This window comes from Spermophilus citellus (genome assembly GCF_964194105.1).
Source record: "Spermophilus citellus genome assembly, chromosome: 17".
Lineage (NCBI taxonomy): Eukaryota > Metazoa > Chordata > Mammalia > Rodentia > Sciuridae > Spermophilus > Spermophilus citellus.
Genome location: NC_138199.1, coordinates 63,140,181 through 63,162,845, shown reverse-complemented (window position 1 = coordinate 63,162,845; position 22,665 = coordinate 63,140,181). Strand labels below are relative to the sequence as shown.

The 22,665-nt window shown below is 37.5% G+C and overlaps 1 protein-coding gene across 1 annotated transcript in view; it reads right to left on the bottom strand.

Moving 5' to 3' along the window:
- The window catches only part of TANC2 (tetratricopeptide repeat, ankyrin repeat and coiled-coil containing 2), a 477,945-nt gene that overhangs the window by 12,541 nt on the left and 442,739 nt on the right, over positions 1–22,665 (bottom strand). Inside the window, exons 21-27 of the mRNA XM_081272685.1 lie at positions 13,883–13,976; positions 9,190–9,323; positions 8,235–8,358; positions 3,471–3,646; positions 3,188–3,320; positions 2,609–2,638; positions 1,687–1,778 (exon numbers count right to left, since the gene is read on the bottom strand). Coding sequence (XP_081128811.1) covers positions 1,687–1,778; positions 2,609–2,638; positions 3,188–3,320; positions 3,471–3,646; positions 8,235–8,358; positions 9,190–9,323; positions 13,883–13,976 — 783 coding nt within the window. The remainder of the gene's footprint in view (positions 1–1,686; positions 1,779–2,608; positions 2,639–3,187; positions 3,321–3,470; positions 3,647–8,234; positions 8,359–9,189; positions 9,324–13,882; positions 13,977–22,665) is intronic.

Below are 22,665 nucleotides of genomic sequence, written 5' to 3'. Positions count from 1 at the left end.
TCTACAGGAGACTCACTTGACAGGAAAGGAAAAGTAGTGGAGCCCCAAGTTACAAGACATGGAAACCAAGTCTTGGCAAATGAAAGGCCCTGGACCCCAGCTTACCAACAGGATTCCAAAGGGCTGACCTGGCTCATGTCAAAACTCATTTTTCTTGAACTGCTCTGCCTGGGACAAACCTAACTTCCTAGTCACAAACACTCCACGGTAATTGCTTCTCCTGTGGTTTCTGGCTTGTCTGGAGACTCTCTTTCCTGTCTGATGTTCTACCTTGCTTCCCTCCAGAAGAGCATATTCTCTTCCTCACATAGAATGTGATTAGTTCACATAGAATGTGATTAGTTCACATAGAATGTGATTAGTTTCCTCTAATCTTAGGGCAGAAATTAATGTCAATCAGTGGTGGAAAAGGCACGGGGAATGTGGTAGGATGGAAGTGAAGCTTAGAATCTGTGATTCCATATGACTTTGTAGGAAAGATTATGACTGACCTAGGGATCTGGCCACAGGGGACTTGAACTTTTCTTACATTTTGTTTCTGAAAACTTGTAAGCTGATCCCAGGAAGAGATGCAGGAGGCCCCCACCTTTCTCTACTCTGTACAGCTGCAACTCCCCAGGGATCCTGATCTTTTATTTTCCCTTTAGCACCTTTTGCTAGGAGAGATATGAAGTCTTCCAAGGTAGAATTCAGTGTAAGAACAATAATATCTCTGCCTATTTTCATTAGAAGTTAGGTCTCCATGCCCTTGGAAAACCAGAAATTATGCTATGACCAGGGCTTATATTCTCAACAGTGAAGCCCTTCTGAGATCATAACTAAGACACCTACAGTAATGAGAACCTTCTGTGAAGTTGTGTGAAATCAAGGTTGCATCAGGGATTAAGCTTCCTGAAAGACCTCTATTATCATGAATCTCACTCAAAAGGTACTCAGGAAATAGAATTCTACTCTCAGGAACTCAACACTTTTAACACGATGGAAGAATGATGTGATTACAATTGTTTCCTCATCTTTTAGGCCTGGGGATGCCTCAGGGATTCCTACTGCTAAAAACTGGGATTGGTTTGTACTCAACTTTATGAGAAGATGATCCAGCTAATTTAAACACCACAAGATGACTTTGGCATGGAATGTTCTAAGGGAACTTCCTATGGGCCATGTTTATGTTAGGGGACAGACTTCAACTCAAATTGTGAGTACAGAGAAACTTCATATTTTTGGTTGTCATTCAGTGACAATGAACAAATCTTCTAACTGCTATTTGTCTTGGTTTTCTTATTTTATTCAAGGATGCTGATGGGCTATTCTATTACAGACTCTTAAATCTATGTATATATTAAACATGAAAGCTAAGAACAGTAGATTGGAAATAGCTATATTATGTAATTTTTCTTTTACCTGTCTCATGAGTTTCTCACTTAGCAACTTCCATGCAGAATCTGTTACTGCTTGTTAGGGACCAGGTTGAACCAGGGCTTTGGGCTCATCAGCTGCAGGCAAGTATGGGCTACTCTGCTCTCTTGTTGGGAAGGCAAAATCCCAGATCCTCAACTTAGGAACCCATCACCAAGGAATGACATTCTATCTCTGCTTCTAATAAAAGATGAGAATTGCCAAGATTCTGAAGATTCTATGTGTAGATAACAGTGGCTATTTTGAGGAAACTGTTCCTCCTGTCCTCACCTTATAAAACATGTCCCCCTCTTCCATCAGCTTGCTCAACAGGATGATCATGATGTCTGGTTTGGAGGTAGCCATCGCCCATGTGGCTGGACCTGTAGTGTACAGGATGCATGATGGGTAAAAAACTCATACAATGTAAGGGTGGTAGGAAGCTAGGTGAAAAAAACATCCCGGGGGAATTTCTGCTGAGAGAACAACTTGCTCCACAATAATTACCTCGTCTTTTAGACCTGGGAGTATTTTAGTGACTCCCACTGCCAAGAAGCTGTATTGGATTTGTATTCACCTTAAAATAAGAATATCTGAACTGTCTAAGCTTGCACCGTAGAAGGGCAGCAAAGCCTGCATGTTCTTATGAGTATACAATGGTGTAGTTTAGAATTATTTAGATCAGGAAATTAGGAGAAAGGGTTTACATTAAAGTTACCACAAGGTTTGAGAATCCAAGAAGGTTAATTTATTTTTGATCCAGGACTCAAAAGTCCCAGATGTTTAGACTCTTGCTTTTTAAATATGTACTTCACAGAAGGGAAACCACTGAAGACTCTAAAGGCTCCCTTAATTTATAAGTAGCAGAAAGGACTCCCAGAAATTCAGTTTGAACCAGGAGCACAGTTTGAATATCAAACAAACATGAAACAAACCAACATTACTGAGGACTACTTTACCCACAAAAAGAAGAAAAGGTTAAATTATTAGTTTACAGATGCCTGAATTATTTACGAACTAAACTTTACAGGGTTAGTTATCAAAAGTTCAAGTTATTCTCTACAACAGTCATTTTTAAAAAATCTTCTTTTAAGGTGAAGTAAATTAAAAGATTAGAGGTGTAGGGAACTCATGCAGGCTAAAATCAAAGAGGAGAAGGCAAAGCTGACCAAGCCATCAGACCACGCCTGATGCTGACAGCGGTGAAATATACCTCGTGGGCGACTCGGTAACGTCTGACAACCTTCAAAGAAAGGAGAAAACAAAAAGTTGTAGGAGAGGAAAAAAAAATGGATGAAGGTGAAAAAAAAAAAAGAAGGAAAAAGCAGCAGTGAGAGGCAGGCAGCAAAAAAGCCAGCATATCAGCCAACCCTTGTCTACAGTTCTGTGGGGAGGGGAGCAGCTGGGACAGCAGCAGCAGGGGCTTGAGAGTCTGAAGCACATACAGAGCAAGGGAAAGCAAAGGCTCATGGCGCTGCAGGGATCCAGGATGCTCACAGGGTGGGCTAGTACAGAGGGAGCACTAAGCTGTGCTTAAGCTTAAGGTCAGGGCTTTCTTTTGGCTAAGGCTTCTAGGGGCATGGCAGAGAACCATGAAACTCTGGACACAGGGAACTACAGATCATGGCTCAGATGATACTTCTCTGGGCCAGGAACTTTTCTGTTCATTTGGGCAATAACTGGGCCAGGGCAGAAGGGAAGCTATATTTACACCAATACCCAGGGCAGCCAGGCCACTGGACCAGTCTGGCCCCTGGGCACAGATGGCCAATGCCATCTTTCTTTCTCCTACCTATTTTAGCTCCTTTCTTCAGGAGAGTGACAACAACAGAAGTGTTCCGGCACCCCACTGCCCTATCCAGAGGGCGCATCCCACTGTAGTCAACATGCTCAATCATGGCTCCATGATCCACCAGGAACTGGACCTAGAAGATGGATCAAACAAAATAGTTAACAGAGGAGCAAGGGTTCAACATGGACCACTAAATTGTTACTTCACCTTTAATCTCAGACAGTATCACGATGGAGAATCTTCCCTATTCCTACTGTCTTGAGGCTAGTGTGAAGATACTCACCACCTCAGCATCACCATAGAAAGCTGCCAAGTCCAGTGGGGTGCGGCCATTCTTGTCGGCATGGTCTGTGGCAGCTCCATTATCCACCAGAGAACGTACTACTGAGAGATGACCCTTCAAACAAGCCCAGCTGAGGGCTGTCAATCCTTCTTTGTCCATTAAAGCAATAGAGGCACCTATAGGAGCAAGTGATAATATAGGACTGAGGAAACATGAAAATTCTTAGTAGATGGAAAACTAGTACTTAAGATATAAACACTGCCAAAGAACACCTTTTGTTTTTGGAGTTTTAATATTTTAATATTGACACTAATATATCAGTTACATCTCAATAAAACTATTGAAAATTGATCTTGGGGCTGGGAATGTGGCTCAAGCAGTAGTGCGCTCATGCACGGGGCCCTGGGTTCGATCCTCAGCACCACATTAAAAAAATAAAATAAAGATGTTGTGTCCACTGAAAACTAAAAAATAAATATTAAAAAATTCTCTCTCAAAAAAATTGATCTGATAAGCTGCCAATATAATAGAGCCCAGTAGTTTTACTAGGTATTTTAAGTGTTCTACAGTCTATCCCCAAGCTTAGTCTCTATCAGTAAGTTTCATTATTCTCCTGTGGGAATCTTCTACTTTGGTCAAATGGATGTGCTCATTGCCTCTAGAATCTCCTCCCATAGATGCTCCTGAAACCTCACCTTTGGTTAGGTTGCTCCTATGGGTTAAATACTTCACTTTCTCCATAACTTGTGTTACTTCTACCCATTTACTAGAAACTGTTCCAAACCCCACTGACTCCAAGAAGCTTCTCACAATCAGTCATTAATTTATATTTTGAATCTGCTTAATATATTCTTTTATCTGTTTTTATATGTCCCATTTGCATATAAAAATTCTCAATGAATGTTTTCTGAAATTAGTGGAAGTCTTCCATTTTTAACAGTGTAAACTTCTTGAGAGATTCTCATAAAATAGGAGCCCAATACATGTTTATCACTTTATTCCCCCTACAAAAGTAGAGGCCATGTACTCATGGGAGGATACTAAACCCAGGTCACAAAAGAAATTCTGGATTTAATCTAAAAAAGCCCAGTTCATAGAATCACAGAGTAAAATGATATTTCCCAGAGGCTGGGGGATGGAGCAATCAGATAGATATTAGACAAGGGCACAAACTTTCAGTTATACAGGAAGAATAAATTCAAGACAGTTACTGTACATGATGGTTACTGTAATTAAAAACAATATTTTGTACAGTTGAAAATTGATGACAGAAGATTTTAAGCATTTCCACCACAAAAATGAGTACTGTGAAGTAAAAGTAATGTTAAGTAGTTTGATTTAGCCATTCTACAATGATTACATATAGCAATACATCATGTCACTTTAAAAAATAATTAAGAAATCACTCAGAGTTTAAACAGTTAGCCATCTTCAATAACCCCATACCTACCATCTTAATCCCTTTTATATTCTTCATCTGTATCCTGTCAAACATTTCTAGTTTCATCTGTAAGGATCAAACATCCTTTACACACTGTTATGTAAAATTAGTCTGCAGTTCAATATACATTTTGTTCTTAGGCCTAGGCTGCAACTCTTTGATGGCAGGGAACCCATCATTTCCTTGACAGTTTTGAAGAGCACCTAAGACAATCTCTACATAGAGATGGCAGGTCCTACTTACTAATTAAATTACAGATCAACTTAACTTACTGCACATGGGACACTTCTTCAGGATGCCTCCTTAGTTGGACAGGATTCAGATTTCAGTTCAAGTTTTGGATCTGCCAGTCAGGCTCAGGGTCTACTCAGCAGTTATCTGGCCTCTACCCTTTATATCCCTAGATGTCAGCCAACTTGTGGTTTCCCATAGTATGATGAAAAACTGGAAGGCACTAAACCTCCAAATGGGATGAAAACCCTTTATGCATGGGTTTATCTTTTCATAATGGTATAGTCTGCAATTAAAGCACTGACTCTAGAGTGAACATGGAATGAGCTTGAAACTCCATTAAGTTTTCTCAGCTATAACATCTGTAAGTTCTCTGGACAGCATCTCCAGTGGTGGAAAAAGCAGAAGGATAAGAAGATTTTGGATGAATATTATAGATAAACTGATTTTATAAAAATAAGGAAAATTGGAATTTAAGACATTAAAAGGATATATACATGACAAATCTGTAAAGTGTTTGATACTTCCAAAATTCAATTTGTAATCTTCTCCTTCTCTCTTGTTTCTAAAGTAGTTAATGAAATCACAGTTGTCATCCACCTAAAGTTCTAACACTGATTTTACAACTTTGGAGTTATTTTCAACCCTTCTTTCTTTCTTATTTCTTGTGTTTAATTAGGATTTTTAATTTTTTCAGCAATCAAGCTTAGGGCCTCATGCATGCTAGGTAGCACTCTGCCACTGAATTATATTCCTATACCTTTTTATTTTGAGACAGGTTTTCACTAAGGTGCCCAGGCTGGCCTTGAAACTTGGGATCCTCCTGCGTCAGTCTCCTGTGTAGCTGGGATTATAGGTGTGCACACTGGGCCTGGATAATAAGTCTTTATATACAAAATATTTATTGCACTAGTTCCTTTTGTTCTATTTCGATAGTGACTGTCCCTGTATTAGGCCCTCCATATGTTTCATCTATTCTATTACAATAGCAGTATAATTCCTACATCAAATTTTACTATTCACACTACTGCCAGAGTAATTTTTTTTTAAAGAAAGAATAGTACTGGCATCAATATCTTTAAGGTTTTTCTTTTTTGGTGCTGGAGGATCTTGTATCTAGAGCAAGAGCTCTACCACGGAGCTACACCCCAACCCCAACCTTTTAAAAAATCTTTAAAGACTCTCTATTTCCTTCAGAATTAAGTCCAAATTCTTTTAAACTTATCCTTTACCATTTATTTCCATATAACTTTCCAGTTTTGTTTCCCAGCAGTCCTCATGTACTTCACTAGACAACTTGTGTATTTTCCCAGACTAGTCTGCACTATTACTTCTTGCTTGGCCTTTCTTCCACATTACTCCCCCTCCGTAAATAGAGAATATTTTTTCTCCACTCAAATTTCAAATATTTCCTATTTTAACTCAGTTACCTGTATTAAAACATTTAGGATTCTTTGCCTTCTAGTTCTGTTTTATCTCTTCTTTGCCAGATTACAGACCTTTTGAGGATACAAATTAAGTTTATTAATTAAAAAAATCATTCATAGCTCCTAACATAGTATTCTACAAATAATGAAGTCTAAATAAATGCAAAATTGTTGGCTTAGTGAAAGCTTCTCATTAAGTGTAAGGAAAAAAAAAAAAAGAGAATCAGTCTAAAGACCAGAATGTCTTCAGTGAGAAAGAAAAGGGAGAGCAAATCTTTAGATCCATGCCTAATGAACTTTTACTGGCCAGTGGCAGGCACTGATGCTATCCAGAGGTTATCAGTGGCTGAAGAGGTTCTGCTTTTCCAGGGCACACAGTTTGCTCTGGAACATTTATTCCTGCCACATTCTTATCTTGAGAATCTAGGCATATTCCCTCCCTCTGTTCCCACAGCCTCCCCTTTCCCCAATAGAAGAAGATATCATTAAGCCAGACTTGTTTGGTAGCTTATATTGAGGAGGCGAGAGCCACTGTGTACACTGGAAGATTAACTCTCTGATTCTGACACAGCTTTGAGTCTGAGGCTGTGATAAAAAGATCTTCCTTGAAGGATATAGCTGAAGATTCAATAAGTCTCTGATTGTGCTGTAGTTTAAAATCTTAGAAGCAAACCAGTCTTTATCTTAATTCAACTAACCTCAGCTGCTAAAGCTTGGGAACAATTCTTTGGGAGTTGTTTTCCTTGAAGAAAACTATGTGGTGATTTGTGGATATAATTAAAGACGTTTAAGTCCAGTTTACTAAACAGTGGAGGTGAAATCATAGCTTTAGCTCTATCACCTGCTTTGTGTAAATGCTCATAAGGCCCCACAAGATGGCACTGCAGTACCACCAATGACTCCAGCCTTTTTCTACTGTGGAGGTCTATCATCACCTACCATTGTTTTGCACAGGAGCCTGAAATGCTTTATGAGGGTGGAGCTCATAAATGACCACCTCCTATAATATCCTGGTTCCCCAATCAGGGTCCTACTATTAGCTCTTTTGGATTCAAGAAAAATGTTAGTTGTGCAGAACAGATAAAGTCAAAATACAACCCCTGGAAGAGGAACGTTTATTGAGAATACATTAAACCAAATCAAAGTTTGGAGATAATTGATTTGAATGAGTTCAGAATGTGTTAATTTAAAAATCCCTCAGGTCACAAGAAACAATGAATATCAGGGTTAGAGGGATTCCATTGTATATAAGAGGTCAGGAGATGGCTTTTTTCATTTTCTAACCAATTGGATTAATAACATTCATTCTTTTTAAAATTCTTTTTTAGTTGTAGATGGACCCAATGCCTTTGTTTATTTATTTTTGTGTGGTGCTGAGGATGGAACCCAGTGCCTCACAGTGCTAGGCAAGTGCTCTACCACTGAGCCACAACCCCAGCCTAATAATATTCATTCATTCATTCATTCTTCTTCTTTTTTGTGTGTGTGTGGTGCTGGGGATTGAACCCAAGGCACCGCACTTGCAAGGCAAGCACTCTACCAACTGAGCTATTATCCCTAGCCCCAATAATACTCTTAACACCTCCTGAAATCTACTGCTGAAAATCAGGAGTCCATTAAGTTATTATGGGCACTGACCATTCAACTCTGGCATGTATTACTGACCTTGTGCAAGAAGAAAGTCCACAGTTCCCAGATGGCCTTCAGAAGCAGCCATCATCAGGGGAGTACGACCTTGCTTGTCTGCCATGTTGACATCAGCTCCATGGGTAAGTAGAAGATCAACAATCTGTAAATGCAGAGAAACAGGGAACAATTGGTCCAAAAAGAACTATTGAGAAGACGCATGCATACTGTTCCCTAAAGTGTGTGATCTTATATGGCTGTACAGGTAAGTCACCTCTATAAATTCTATTAGTTTTCTACTAATAGAACCCCTTATAAGTACCTATTCAGTCCTAATGTGATTTAATCTCTAACTCTCTTAAGGAGAACTGAATGAGGTAGTTTCATCTCTGAATATCCAATTGAGCCATTAAGTTAAAAAAAAATATATATATATATATATATATGCCAAGATGTAATGCAGTCTGAACAATCCCAAAATGGAAGTTCCAACACAAATCACTACCTATGTCAGTGCATTTTATTAATCTCTCGGGGCTTCGAGCCTGCTTGTAGCAGTGAATATTTACTCTGAACTGACTACTGAAGTGCCTCTGATAGCTCTTTACACTGTTTGGCTTTTAGAATCTTTTTTTCCTACTCAAATATATCCAAAGATTATTATTACAAAGCTTTCTTTTCCATCCTAAATATATAAATTAGCATTTATTTAGAATCCAAACAGTGGGGAAGATCACATAACTCGAATTTGCATATACCACCACTTTCTTTTACCAAGTCTGAAACCCTGTGAGTAAGTGGTTTAGCAGAGATCTGCTGAGAACTGAACTTTCCAATATACTGGTTACTACTGTGAAGTGTGAGAAGGAGATCACTCCATGGCCAGGACAAAAGTAGTTAGTCAATCTAGATCACAATGACTGCTTTTTCCACTTTTTATGCAAAGAATAAGGGCTCCAAGGCCTGAGAAGCTGCAAGTAGCTTCCCTGCTTACCTGCCAGTGGCCCTGGCGAACAGTGCTGAACAGGGGCACTGCCCCTCGGCGGTTTGGCTGGGCCACTGCTGCGCCTTGCTCCAAGAGCAGACGGCATACCTCCAGTTTGCCTCTTCCCGCTGCAGCTGTCAGGGCTAAAGGCAGAGAACAAAGACTGAGGATAGGTGGTTCTTGTCTTCTCCAGGCCTCACTGTCAAGTATGGCATTAAGGCATTTCCAAATGATTTGTTTTATGCAAACACAGTAACTGTTTGATCAATATAATTACTACCTTACCTCCAAGAATAATGATTTTAGCTGCCTTTTCTAGGGATTCTTTATCACTGAGCTACATCCCTAGTACTTTTTATTTTTAATTTGGAGACAAGGTCTAAGTTGGTGAGGCTTGCCTTGAATTTTGAATCCTCTGCCATAGCTTTCCAAGTAGCTGGGGTTACAGTTGAGCACCACCATGCCCAGCCAGGAAGGAAATGTTTGAATTAAAAAATTTAAATGGGCTCACAATATCTGGGGACAACAATAATAATAAATCCACTGAAAAACCGCCTTTGATCAAACTCACTGAGTTTCATTTTCCCTACCCATATTGTCTTCTTTGCCTTTAGCCTACCTCTCTTTTGTTTCTTGTCCTAATTAAGAATCTGCCAGCCTATGAGTGAGTGGAATATAGAGAGAAGGGACTTGGCAGAGATAGTCTTCTTTAGAATTGGATGGGAACCACCACTGGCCAACCTTTACTTCTGAGCGCTCAAACCTAAAGAACCAAAGTTCTTAAGGGCCTTGGAGTTTAGAATTAGAGTTTAAGGGCCTTGGAGCCAGTTTTTCATTGTTGTCTTTTCTTTGTTTCTCTCACTCTTTCATAGAGACAGAAGTTTCTTGTATATTTGCAAACATTTTTACATGCAGATCCGAATGACAGCCAGGTGCGGTGGTGCACACCTGTAATCCCAGCTACTCAGAAGGCTGAGGCAGGAGAGGAGGATTGCAAGTTCAAGGTCACCTAGGCAACTTAGGGAGAACTTGTTTCAAACTAAAAAATAAAAAAGGGCTGGGGATGTTGATCAGTGATAGAGCACTTGCCTAGCATTCACAAGGCTGTGGGTTCCATTCCCAGTTCCAAAAAGATCAGATCTTTCAAAATAATGGTCTTAAAGATGAGAAAAGAAGAGGGACAATGGCATTTTCTTCTGAATATAAAATAATGGAATCACAGACAAAAAATAGCTGTTGTGAGTATAAAGGATATAGCAGGAAAACCTTTTTACATTCTTTTTATGCTATTGTCTATTATTTGTGATCTTTGATACAGCAGACATTCTCTGAGTGCTAATTTCATTCTCAGTGTGCTGTTTTAATAGCAGAAAGAAGAATTTGGAGATACCAAGTCCATCTCTTAACAGTTATTTCATTTAAGCAGGGAATTTAAAATGCATATGTTTATTGTTTTAAAGAATGGATGAAGGGTAGGGAGGATTTTATGCTTAATTTTAAAGAAAGAGGACAGAAAAAAATTTTCCCCAAATTGAACTGGGAAATGGATGTAGTAGGCAACAAACAGGTCCTTCCTTTATTATGGCCACCTATTCCAATGACAGATCAGAAAATGATAACATTTGGCAGGTGCAAACATTTCAGTTTGTAAATGTTGCAATCAGAGAAGCCACTGAAATTCAAATCAAATGGTCATTTGTATTTTTTTTCCACTGAAGTGCAAATTATGGCATTTTTGTTTTTAGGATTGTTATTTACCCACAATTGCACCACATGCAAAATTAAAACTATCTATAATTTCCATTACATGAAGATAAACCTTCAAGTAATCCTTCCTTTCCCCAAAATAAGATGGGGCTTATGAAGGAAAATGTGGCAATTTTTGAAAATGTACGCAGTCCAACCAGATCTATGGTTTGCCTTATGGTTTATTTTCAATTTTATTTTGGAACTCTTGACAGTGGCATTTCTCATTCAGTTCCTCATGGCAGGGCAGAAGCTTGGTTCTATCTGAGGTAATCACTTCCAAGCCTTGTTGGATTAACAAGAGTTAATGGCTATAATTAATTACTGACTTTATAAAGAAGTTTTGTTTCTGGATCTTTAAATCCAAGTGATCTTCTCTCTTTCAAGTTCAAATTTCTAACAAGAAAAAAAAATTGTATGTGGGTGAGAACACAAGAGTAGTTTAAGAATTTGACTGGGATAGACATAGGTTAGGCATCATAAGAATCATCTTGTGCTGGGAGCAGTAGCATATGCCTGTAATCCCAGTGGTTTGGGAGGCTGAGCAGGAGGATCGAGAGTTCAAAGCCAGCCTCAGCAATGTAGCAAGGTCCTAAGCAAGTCAGTGAGACCCTAAATGAAAATATAAAAAAGGGCTGGAAATGTGGTTCAGTGGTTAAATCCCCCTGGATTCAATTCCTGGTTAAAACAACAACAACAACAAAAACAGACAAACAACAACAACAAAAAGAATCATCTTGTTGGAACATTAAAACAAACCATTCCCAGGTTCTGACCCCATTTAAAATTAGCTACTAGGTTACAGGGTTGCAGCAAACCTATGTGTGGGGGCCAAAGAGTCTTTACCACAAAAATAATTTAGAGCACCCTAGAGAAAACAGACAATAGTTCAGAATCAAACCTCTCACTAATGATGCTAGCTCAGAAAATACATGTGAATATTCACAGCCAGTGCCTGTCTGTAAAGTTATACTGTCTACTCTAAGAATTTTATTACTCTGGTTGACCCATTTCTCTCTATCAAATAATGCATTTTTATGAGACGCAATGTTCCATTTGGTCTTTTTTTTTGTATCATCTCTGTTGCTTAGGTTATGATGTCATTTGGCAGTAACCTTCAGCTGATAGCTCGACATGGTTATTAACACAGCTGGCCAATTTCATCTCAAAACAACATATAACTATGTAAAATGGAGTCTGAACTTTTCAAAATCCAAGAGCAAGGAGTTGCTTTGGCTGGGTTTTATGAGTCTTATCAAAAACTGTTAGAACTTTGAGAGAAAGGAGATTAAGGTAAAGCCAGGTCTGTAAAACAAATTGATTCTTAGAACAAACATAGCAGTTAGGAACAAAATCCCTTCCTAGGAGACCAGAAACAGAATTTGTTCCCTAGCTTGTCAGCATCTGATGAGATTATCTGACATAAATGGGCTTTTTTCAAAGGGAAACATACAAGGAGTTTGAAGAAGTTGACAGGATGCAGCTCAGAGTTGGAGGAAATAGCCAAAGTCTGCTTGGATGGGATGCTGACAGTAAATAGAATACAGAGAAGCAAATGACTCTTTTTTCCTATTTTCAACCTTGAAAGAGTACAGAATGTATGATTAATGAGAGAAGGTGGTTGGGGAGACATAAACTGAATACTACTATTCAAAATCACATTAATTAAACCATTTATTGAGCTATTTGTTCTCAAGGAACTCATGGTCCAGAAAGAAAATACATTACTGTACAGTGTGATAAGCACAACAGAGATATGTCCATGGTATGGAGGTGTTGATAGGAAAAGTAAACCAACAGGTCCTTTCTACAGCTCTAGTTCACATATGAATACTCCAAAACTGCTGCTGTCCTGGCCAGTTCGCTTCCCTCAGCCTGTACTCTGGCTCCCATAGGGGAGGGGTTGTTTTCCAAGATAGCAGCTGTTTCCAGATGCACATTTTCCCTTAATTTGTCATGAGCTCTTAAGCTGCAGCTGCCTGGCATCTGTTCCTTTTGGCTCCTACAGAGGAAGGGATTGTTTGAGAAGAAAATTCCTAAGCTTTGGACCATTCCACATGATGACCACTTAAAAAAGTCATGAAATCTACATGAAATTTTACCATGGGAAGAAACACTACAATTCAATAGGTTGTTATAAATGTTTAATAAGTTCAAGAATCTTCTCTTATTTTTAACAACCAAAATGTATATCCCTTCTTGTTGAGCAAAATAAATGGCCTAATATCAATTTTGGTCTATTTCTCCTGGCAAATATGACACATATCTGTGGCTATGCTACCATCTTCCTTGCCCTGGTTTCACAAAAACACATCAAGGGTTACTAATGTTTCTTCAGATGCTCCAGTTTAGATTTGGTGGAAAGATAACAATCATTTCCTGCAGAGGCCACAAGGAAGAGGCTTCTGTTTGTATAGTAAGTATCAAGTGATAAAGAAATTGCTTTGCTATATGCTAAGAAGAAATGCATGGAGTTGGGCCTTACAGGGCAACTTTACTTATAAAGTTTAAGTGTGTCAGATATCACTGTACCATGGTAACAACTAAGCCAGGAATCGATAAATAAGTAATCTTCTGGTTTACAACTGCAGGTGAAGAGAATCATTTTGGTGGAAGAACTAAGAGAATCAAATAAAAAAGAGAAATTCCACAATCATCTTTTGCTCATGTTGGAACACTGAAAATAAACTTTCAGTCTTCTACAAATATTTGGAAACAAGAGTGGGAAAATGTTTTGTTTGCAAGTGCTAATGGTATGGAGAACCCAAAGGGAAAGAGAAGACTGGCTTTTTTACTTGGGCTGAATAGGTCTCTAACACAAAAATCGTAAGACAGAGATGTGCCAAAGGTATGCCAGAGAAGAAATAAGGGTATGGATAAGCTGTAGCTGCCTGGCATTTGTCCACACAAACATAACACATTCATGAGAGAAACAAGCAATATCTATTAGAAGTACCTGTCTCTCCCCAGAGACTGTCAAAGCTGTTGATCTGTGCTCGCTCTACTTCTTCTTCATCTTTTTCTGGAAGATCAAGTAGGTAGGAGACAATCTGAAACAAGAAGTTGTATCAGCTCAAACTTCAGGTGGAAAACTATGTTACTGACACTATCCTGTGAGGTTTTGAAGATGGCAGGATCATCCAAGTACCACTAAATCTCTTGCATACAAGAAGAATCCAAATCAAATACTGGATAGCTGTGTAGAAACCCTAAACTGCCCTGATTAGCATCTGTCCTACCATGTACAGTTCATGTTTCTCTTGAATATAATTCACTTATATAACATATGATTTTAAAAATACACATTCTTCCTGTTTAAGTTAAAGAAACAGAACCTTATTTCCCCAATAACACCAAAATGGAGAAAATTAAAGACTTGTATTTCTTCAGAGCAGAGTGATTATCATCCTTCTTCCTCTTATAAGCATAAGAACAGTTTGGGTCTACTAAAAGAGATGGCTACTAATCACAAAAAAAAAAAAATGAGATAGCCCTATTTCCAGGAATTTGATTGGATAGAGTGCTAAAAAAAAAAAACCTTCCATAGATAATAAAATTTTCGGTTTTACTTAATATTCTCTTGGTGACATACCACATCAGCCAACAGGGTAGCTGTTTCACTGAAGCATCCTATGCAGTGATGTGGTGATGATGTGTAGTGGTCCATGAGAGCTGATTGTTAAATTTTCAGAAATTTTGCAAGCTGGTTGTTAAGCAAAGCCACTCATTTGTTAAAAATTAAATAACAATTAAATAAATTATGTTAAAAACAAAGGTCAAAGTATACTTAAACCTGGAGCTAGTGCTGTAGTTCAGTGGTACAGCACTTGTTTAGCATGTGAGAGGCCCTAGGTTTGATCTCCAGCATTGCATAAACAACCATCCAACCAAACCAAACAAAAAAACCCCTCGATTCTCATAACTTCCTATTGAATTACATCTTATTATTATCTATAATCTTGAGGTTATTTATATTTACTGTGCACCTCTTTCCACCTTTGTATTCATCAGTATCACATTGGTAACTTGAAATTGGCCATGGTGGGAATATTTACATGCTGGAAATTGGCAAATGTTACAAATTAGTGTTTGAGTTAGAGTTAAAGCTGAAAGAAATTTCAGTTTAAGCAATATAAGTTATATGAAGAGGAGTAGTTTAACAATAGATCCCATATCAGATTTAATGGCAGTGAAGTTATTGGTAAAAGAGTTAACAAATTGAGATGCATCTCCATTTGTCAAATCATGATTAGGTTGCAAATACTGGATAGCTGCAGATGCAAATTTGGCAAAAAAAAATCAACAAAAAGCATTCAATTAGGAGTATTGAGTATATCATAAGTATTTGTAAAAAGTATGTGACACATTTAGATCAGTAATATTTACTATTTATTAGAGCTTTTTTTTAATCATAAAGTATGCCTTTGGCATTTTCTTGTTCTTTTTAGTTATATATGACAGTAGGATGTATTTTGATATATACATACATGGAGTATAACTTCTCATTCTTGTGGTTTACATGATGTGGAGTTACACTGGTCATGTATTCATATATGATCATAGGAAATTTATGTTTGGTTCATTCTACTGTCTTTTCTGTAACCATCCCTCTTCACTCCCCTCATTCCCCTCTGTCCTATCTGGTGCGCTTCCATTCCCCCACCTCTTGCCACCTACTGTGAATCAGTATCTGCATATCAGAGAGAACATCTGGCCTTTGGTTTTTTGGGACTGGTTTATTTCACTTAGCATGATAGTCTCCAGTTCCATCCATTTACTGGCAAATGCCATAATTTCATTCGTTTTTATGGCTGAGTAATATTCCATTGTGTATTTGTACCATATTTTCTTTATCCATTCATCTGCTGAAGAGCACCTGGGGTTGGTTCCTTTGCTTAGCTATTGTGAATTGAGCTGTTATAAACATTGATGTGGCTTCGTCACTGTACTATGCTGATTTTAAGTCCTTTGAGTATAAACTGAGGAGTGGGATAGCTGGGTCAAATGGTAGTTCCATTCCAAGTTTTCTGAGAAATGACCATACTGCTTTCCATAGTGGTTACTCCAATTTGCAGGCTCACCAGAAATATATGAGTGAATCTCTTTTTCCATATCCTCACCAACACTTATTATTGCATATATTCTTGATAATTGCCATTCTGACCGGAGTGAGATGAAATCTCATTGTAGTTTTAATTTGCATTTCTTTTATTAGAGCTTTACAGCTATACATAGTAGCTGGGTTCATCCCAACAAACTCAGACATGCATGGAATTCTATTTCAGTTCATGATCCCTCCCTTTTCCTCCCATCCTCCTTCCTCTCTCCCATTCTCCTTCCTGTACTCTACTAGACTTCCTTTTGCTTTCTACTCATTTATATTTGATTGGTTCTTTATGTTAGTGTATCCCTCCTCCCTGCTTTCCTTTATTTTACTCTAGCTTCCGCATATGAGAGAAAATATTCAACCTTTGAGTTCTGAGTTTGGCTGATTTCATTTAATATGTGCACATATACATATATATATATATATATATACATATCACAATTTCTTAATATGTGTGTGTGTATATATATATACATCTCACAATTTCTTAATCCATTCATCTATTGATAAGCATCTGGGTTGGTTCTATAATTTAGCTATTGTGAGTCACACAGTTATAAATATTGATGTGGCTTTATTGCTGTACTTTGATAATTTTCGATCTTATTCTTCCAAATGAATTTAAGAATTTTTTAATATTTATTTTTTTTATTTTTTATTTTTTTAAAAATTTTTAATATTTATCTTCTAGTTCTCGGCGGACACAACATCCTTGTTGGTATGTGGTGCTGAGGATCGAACCCCGGCCGCACGCATGCCAGGCGAGCGAGCCACCGCGTGAGCCACATCCCCAGCCCTTAATATTTATTTTTTAGTTGTAGTTGGACACAATACCCTTATTTTACTTATTTTTACGTGTTACTGAGGATTGAACCCAGGGCCTCACACGTGCTAGGCGAGCACTCTACTGCTGAACCACAACTCCAGCCCCTAAGAATATATATTTTTTTAATTCTGTGAAGAATGTCATTGGTATTTTGATGGGGATTTCACATGTCATTGGTATTTTGATGGGGATTTCACTGAATCTGTGTACTGCTTTTGGTACTATGGTCATTTTAACAATATTGATTCTGTCTATCCAAGAATAGGAGATGTCATTCTATTTTTAAGGTCTTCTTCAATTTCTTTCTTCAGTGTTTTATAATTTTCCTTCTTCTACCTCCTTGGTTAGATTAATTCCCAAGCATTTACTTATTTATTTATTTTTGTGGTTACTGTGAATGAGATGGTTTACCTGATTTCTTTCTTGGCTGAATTACTGTTGGGAGTATAGTAAAATTTTTTTATTTATGTGTGTTGATCTTATATCCTGCTGCTTTGCTGAACTCATTTATACGCTCTAGAAATCTTCTGCTAGAGTTTTTTGGTCTTCTAGATATAGGATCATGTCATTGGCAAACAGAGATAGTCTGACTACTTCTTTTTCTATTTGTAACCCTTTAATTTCCTTTTCTTGCCTGATTACTTTAGCTAACATTCCAAGGACTACATTGAATAGGAATGGTAAGAGTGGATAGCCTTGTCACCTTTTCTTGTTCCTGATTTTAGAGAAAATGCTTTTAGTTTTTCTCCATCCATATGATGCTGGCTTTGGGATTTGTCATATGGCCTTTATGATGTTGATGGAGGTCCCTTTGATTCCTAGCTTCTCCAGTATTTTTAAATATGAATGAATGTTGGGTTTTATCAAGGCCTTTTCTGCATCTATTGAGATGATCATGTGATTTTTGCCCTTAATTCTGTTTAAAAGATGAATTATATACATTGATTTGTGTATGTTGAACCAACCTTGCACCCCTGGAACGAAACCCATTTGATTATATTGCATATAATTGAATTATTGCATCTATACTCATCAGGGATTTTGGTCTGTAGTTTTCTTTCCTTGATGCATTTTTGGTTTTGGTATCAGGGTTATACTGGCTTCATAAAATGTATTTGGGAGTGTTTCCTTTCTTTCAATTTCATGGAATAATTTGAGAAAGACTGGTGTTTGTTCTTCTGTAAAGATCTGGTAGAACTCAGGTTAAGAATCCATCAAGTCCTGGGCTTTTCTTTTTTTTGGAAAGTTTTTAATTGTGGTTTTGATATCATTATTTGATATTAGTCTGTTTAGTTTTTTTTTAAAAATATCTTCCTGATTCAGTTTGGGCAGGTCATATGTGTCAAGAAATCTGGCCATGTCTTTCAGATTTTCCAGTTTATTGGAGTATAAATTTTCAAAATAAGTTCTGGTAATTCTCTGAATTTCAGAGGGTCTGGGATGATATCTCCTTTTTCACCTCTGATCTTATTGATTTCTCTTCTTACTCGTTCTTTTGGTTAGTTTGGCTAAGGATTTGTCAATCTTATCTTTTCAAAGAACCAACTACTCATTACATTGATCCTGCGTATTGTTTTCTAATTCTCACTTTCTTTGATTTTGGTTATGATCTTAATTCTTTTTTGATTCTACTGAATTTGGCATTATTTTGTTCTTTTTTAAGGCTTTAAAGTCGAGCATAAGCTTATTTATTTGGGATTCTCTAGTTTTTTAATGTAGTTACACAGTTATTGTAAATTTTCCTCTTAGAACTGCTTTCATACTGTCCCAGAGATTTTGATATGTTGTATCTCTGTTCTCATTAATTTCTAAGAATTTCTTGATTTCTACTTTTCTTTCTTCTTCTTCTTTTTTAAAATTTTAGATGTAGTTGGACACAACGCCTTTATTTTTTATTTTTATGTGGTGCTGAGGATCGAACCCAGGGCCTCACACATGCTAGGTGAGCACTCTACCACTGAGCCCCAGCCCCAGCCCTTTACTTTTATTTCATCTTTGATCCATTCTTCATTAAAAAGAGTATTGTTCAATCTCCATGTGTTTAATATGGATTCTATTATTTTTCTTGTTGTTGATTTCTAGCTTCATTCTATTATGCTCTGATGGGAAAAAATATATATATATACCTATATACATATATCATATATATATAAGAGTGTGTGTGTATGTATATATATATGTGTGTGTGTGTGTATATATATATATATATGATTTGCTTTGTGGCCTAGAATATGATCTGTTTTGGAAAAAGTTCCATGTAGCTGAGAAGGTAAATTCAGCTGTTTTGGGGTGGAACATTCTGTATATGTTCATTAGGTCCATTTGATTCATAGTGTTTAGGTTGGAAATATCTTTATTGATTTTGTTTTGATGACCTATCTATAGGTGAGAAGTGTATATTTAAATTACCCAACATTATGGTGTTGGGGTATGTGAGACTTAATGTCATGGAGTAGTTTTCCATGAAATTGGGTGCACTGTCATTGGGGGCATACATTTTTACTATTGTTATATCTTCTTTTTTGACTGTTCCTTTTACTACGGTGTAGTGGCCTTCTTTGTCTCTTCTGATTAATTTTTGCTTGAAATCTGCTTTGTCTGAGAACAGCTACTCCTGCTTTTTTTTGACCATAGATGTGGAATATTTTTGGTCATCCTTTTACCTTTAGCCTGTGGATGTATTTGCCTATGAAACTCTTGTAACAGTATATTGTTGAATCTTGTTTTTGATCTATTCTGCCAATCTGTGTCTTAATTGGTGACTTGATATTATTAACATTCAGCATTAGTATGGACATGTGTTTGTGGTTTCCTGCTATTTTTTTTTTTGCTATATATTATCTTGTCTTGATTCTCATTTAGTGGATTATTCTTCTATTGAACTTCCTCTGTTGGGGAGCTTTGGGAATTGTTTTTTAGTTCTTCTGTGTGCAGTTTATCTTTGAGTATTTTTTTGTAGTGCTGGATTGATGCTCATAAATTCTTTTAGTTTATTCTTGTGGAAAGTTTTTATTTCCCCCTCAAATTTGAAACTGAGCTTTGCTGGGTATAGTAACCTTGGCTGGGAGCTGTATTCTCTTAGGGCTTAGAATATCTCATTCCAGGCCCTTCTTGTTTTTAGCGTCGGAGCTGATAAATCAGACATAACCTTATTGGTTTGCTTCTAAGTGTGACCAGATGTTTCTCTCTTATAGCCTTTAATATTCTTTCCTTATTTTCTATGTTAGCAATTTTGATTATGATATGTCTTGGTGAGCTTCTTATTTGACTAGGTCTATTTGGGGTCCTGTAAGACTCATGTATGTGTATGTTTATCTTGTTTCTGATATGAGAAAAGTTTAGCTACTTCATTGGAAATTTCTTTACGCCTTTAATATCTCCATGTTCTTGTCTATTCCTTGATTCTCGGGTTTGGTCTTTTAAAGTTGTCCCAGAGTTCTTGTATATTCTGGTCACATTCTATAATTTTTTCCCTTTATTGCTTTTCTGTGTACTCACGATAGCCTGCATGAAGTTCAGTCTTCAAGGGCTGAGATTCTATTTTCTACATAATTTAATTTGTTAGTGATGCTGTCAAGTGAGTTTTTAATTTGGCTGTCTCTTTCATTTCTAGGAGTTCTGCTTGATTTCTTTTCACTATTTCTATTTCTTCATTAAAGTGGTCTTTCATCTCCTGTAACTGCTCTTTTAATTCCTTCCTTAGATCTTTTAGTTCACTGAACATTTTTTATTAATCAGTTTTTTATAATCTTTCTCTGGGCTTTCATCCACTTTGCTATCAGTAGTATTCTTTGTTGGGGGATTGTGAATTTTGGGGGAAGATTTTTTTTCTCCTGTTCTCTTGTGTTTTCAGAGGTCTTGGACTTGTGCATCAATTGAGGTGGATTCCCTTACTTCTTTTTTTGTATGTATGTGTCCTTTTGTATGTAACTATCTTATTTGTTCTTGGGACTTCTCTCTGTTTTTGATGTATGCGGAGATGCTAAAAGGTGGGAACTGAGTTCCCTCTCTGATTGTTCCTCCTTGGATCTTTGTTGTTGGTTTGGGGCTTTTGTCTACTTAATTTTTGAGTTGGAGTAATGTCAGGAACTTGCAATTCAGCAGTAGAGTATCTAACCTGTGAACTTTTAGCATCCCTAAGGGTTCTCGGCACCTCACAGAATGGGGCAAAATAAACAATAGTAACAACTGTTGCAAACAACAAACAACACACAGTGTTAAAGTAAATATGCAGTTCCTATGTCTTCAACAGAAATTAACCAATAAATAGGAAAAGGTTCAGTAATTGTCAACAATAAAAACAATAACCATGAACTAGATCTGGCTTTAAAGCAAACAGCAGGTACAATTATATCATCCACAGCAGTAATAACTGTATTAGCAGTAATGATGGGATAGGAGTCATATAAACCAATCAATTCTGAAAGACAGTAAAAATACAGTAAATTAGGAGAAAAGGAAATGTGTTAGGAAGTTAGAAAAGATTTTATAATTTAAAAAAGTGAACAAAGAGAATGAAGAAGAGACGTAGCAGGTGATGTTTATACAAAAGGAGGGGAAAAACAGAAGGAAGGTATTGGGAGAGAGAAGAGAATTTGGTGGTTGGCAAAAGAGAAAGAGAAACAAAGCAAACACATGAATATAATGCAAAGCCAAACCAAAATATACAAACAAAAACCCGAACCTCAGAAGACACTGCTAGGAAAAAAAATTGCATTAAAAATGCTAAACATGAGAGAAAGAGAACTTATAAGTGTATTTATGTATGTCCCCGAGTTAATCAGCAGTTAGAATTCATACACATGTACACATACTCCCCCTCCACAAAGAATAAAAAAAAATTAAAAAATTAAAAAAAAATCCCAAATCTTAGTGAAGAATGAAGGAAGCTTCTCCACTGAAGTGGTCAAAATAGTTGACCAGATTAGAGAATTACTGTCTATGTCCAATAGTCTTTCTTTCGAATTCTTCTTGAGTTATGTACTGATAGAGAGAGCAGGGGATGGAAGATGTTAACCCCTTCCTGTTTGTATGTTGCTCTCTGTTATGGTTTGGATGGGGTGTTCCCCAAAAGTTCACTTGTGAAACAATGCAAGAAAGTTCAGAGAAGAAATGATGGAGTTACAAGAGCCTTAACCAATCAATGAACTAATCACCTATGGGACTGAGTGGTAAATGAAGGTAGGTAGGGTGTGGCTGGAGGAGGTGGGCATTGGGGGTGTGACTTTAGGGTATATATTTGTATCTGGCAAGCAGAGATCTCTTCTCTGCTTTCTGATCATCATGTAAGCTGCTTTCCTCTGCCGCATTCTTCTGCCATGATGTCCTGCCTCACCTTGGGCCCTGAGGAATGAAGCCACTTATCCATGGACTGAGACCTCTGAAACCGTGAGCCCCCAAATAAACTTTTACTCCTCTAAAATTGTTGTGATCAGGTCTTTTAGTCACAGATGTGAAAAAGCTGACTAAAACACTCTCTGAGCTGCCAAATGGAGTGACCTAAGACTGAAGCTGTTTGATAGAAGACTGAGTTTCCCTTCTTACAAGTATGGGGTGAAATGGATTAGGATGTTCTGTCAGTTGGTGTTTTGTCCATTTGGACCAGTTGAGTGCATTCTCAGGGTTTAGCTTCTGCAGCTCTGTGAGGGAAGTGTCAGCAAATGGTTCTGAGGTCTACACAGGCTTCAGGGCCTTTGTTCGGTGGTACCTTCTTTAGAGAAACTAGACTGACCTACCCCCAGGGTTTGACAGTAGCCAATCTCTGGTGTGGGTCTGGTTCTCAGGAGCCTCCGGGTCTGATCCTCCA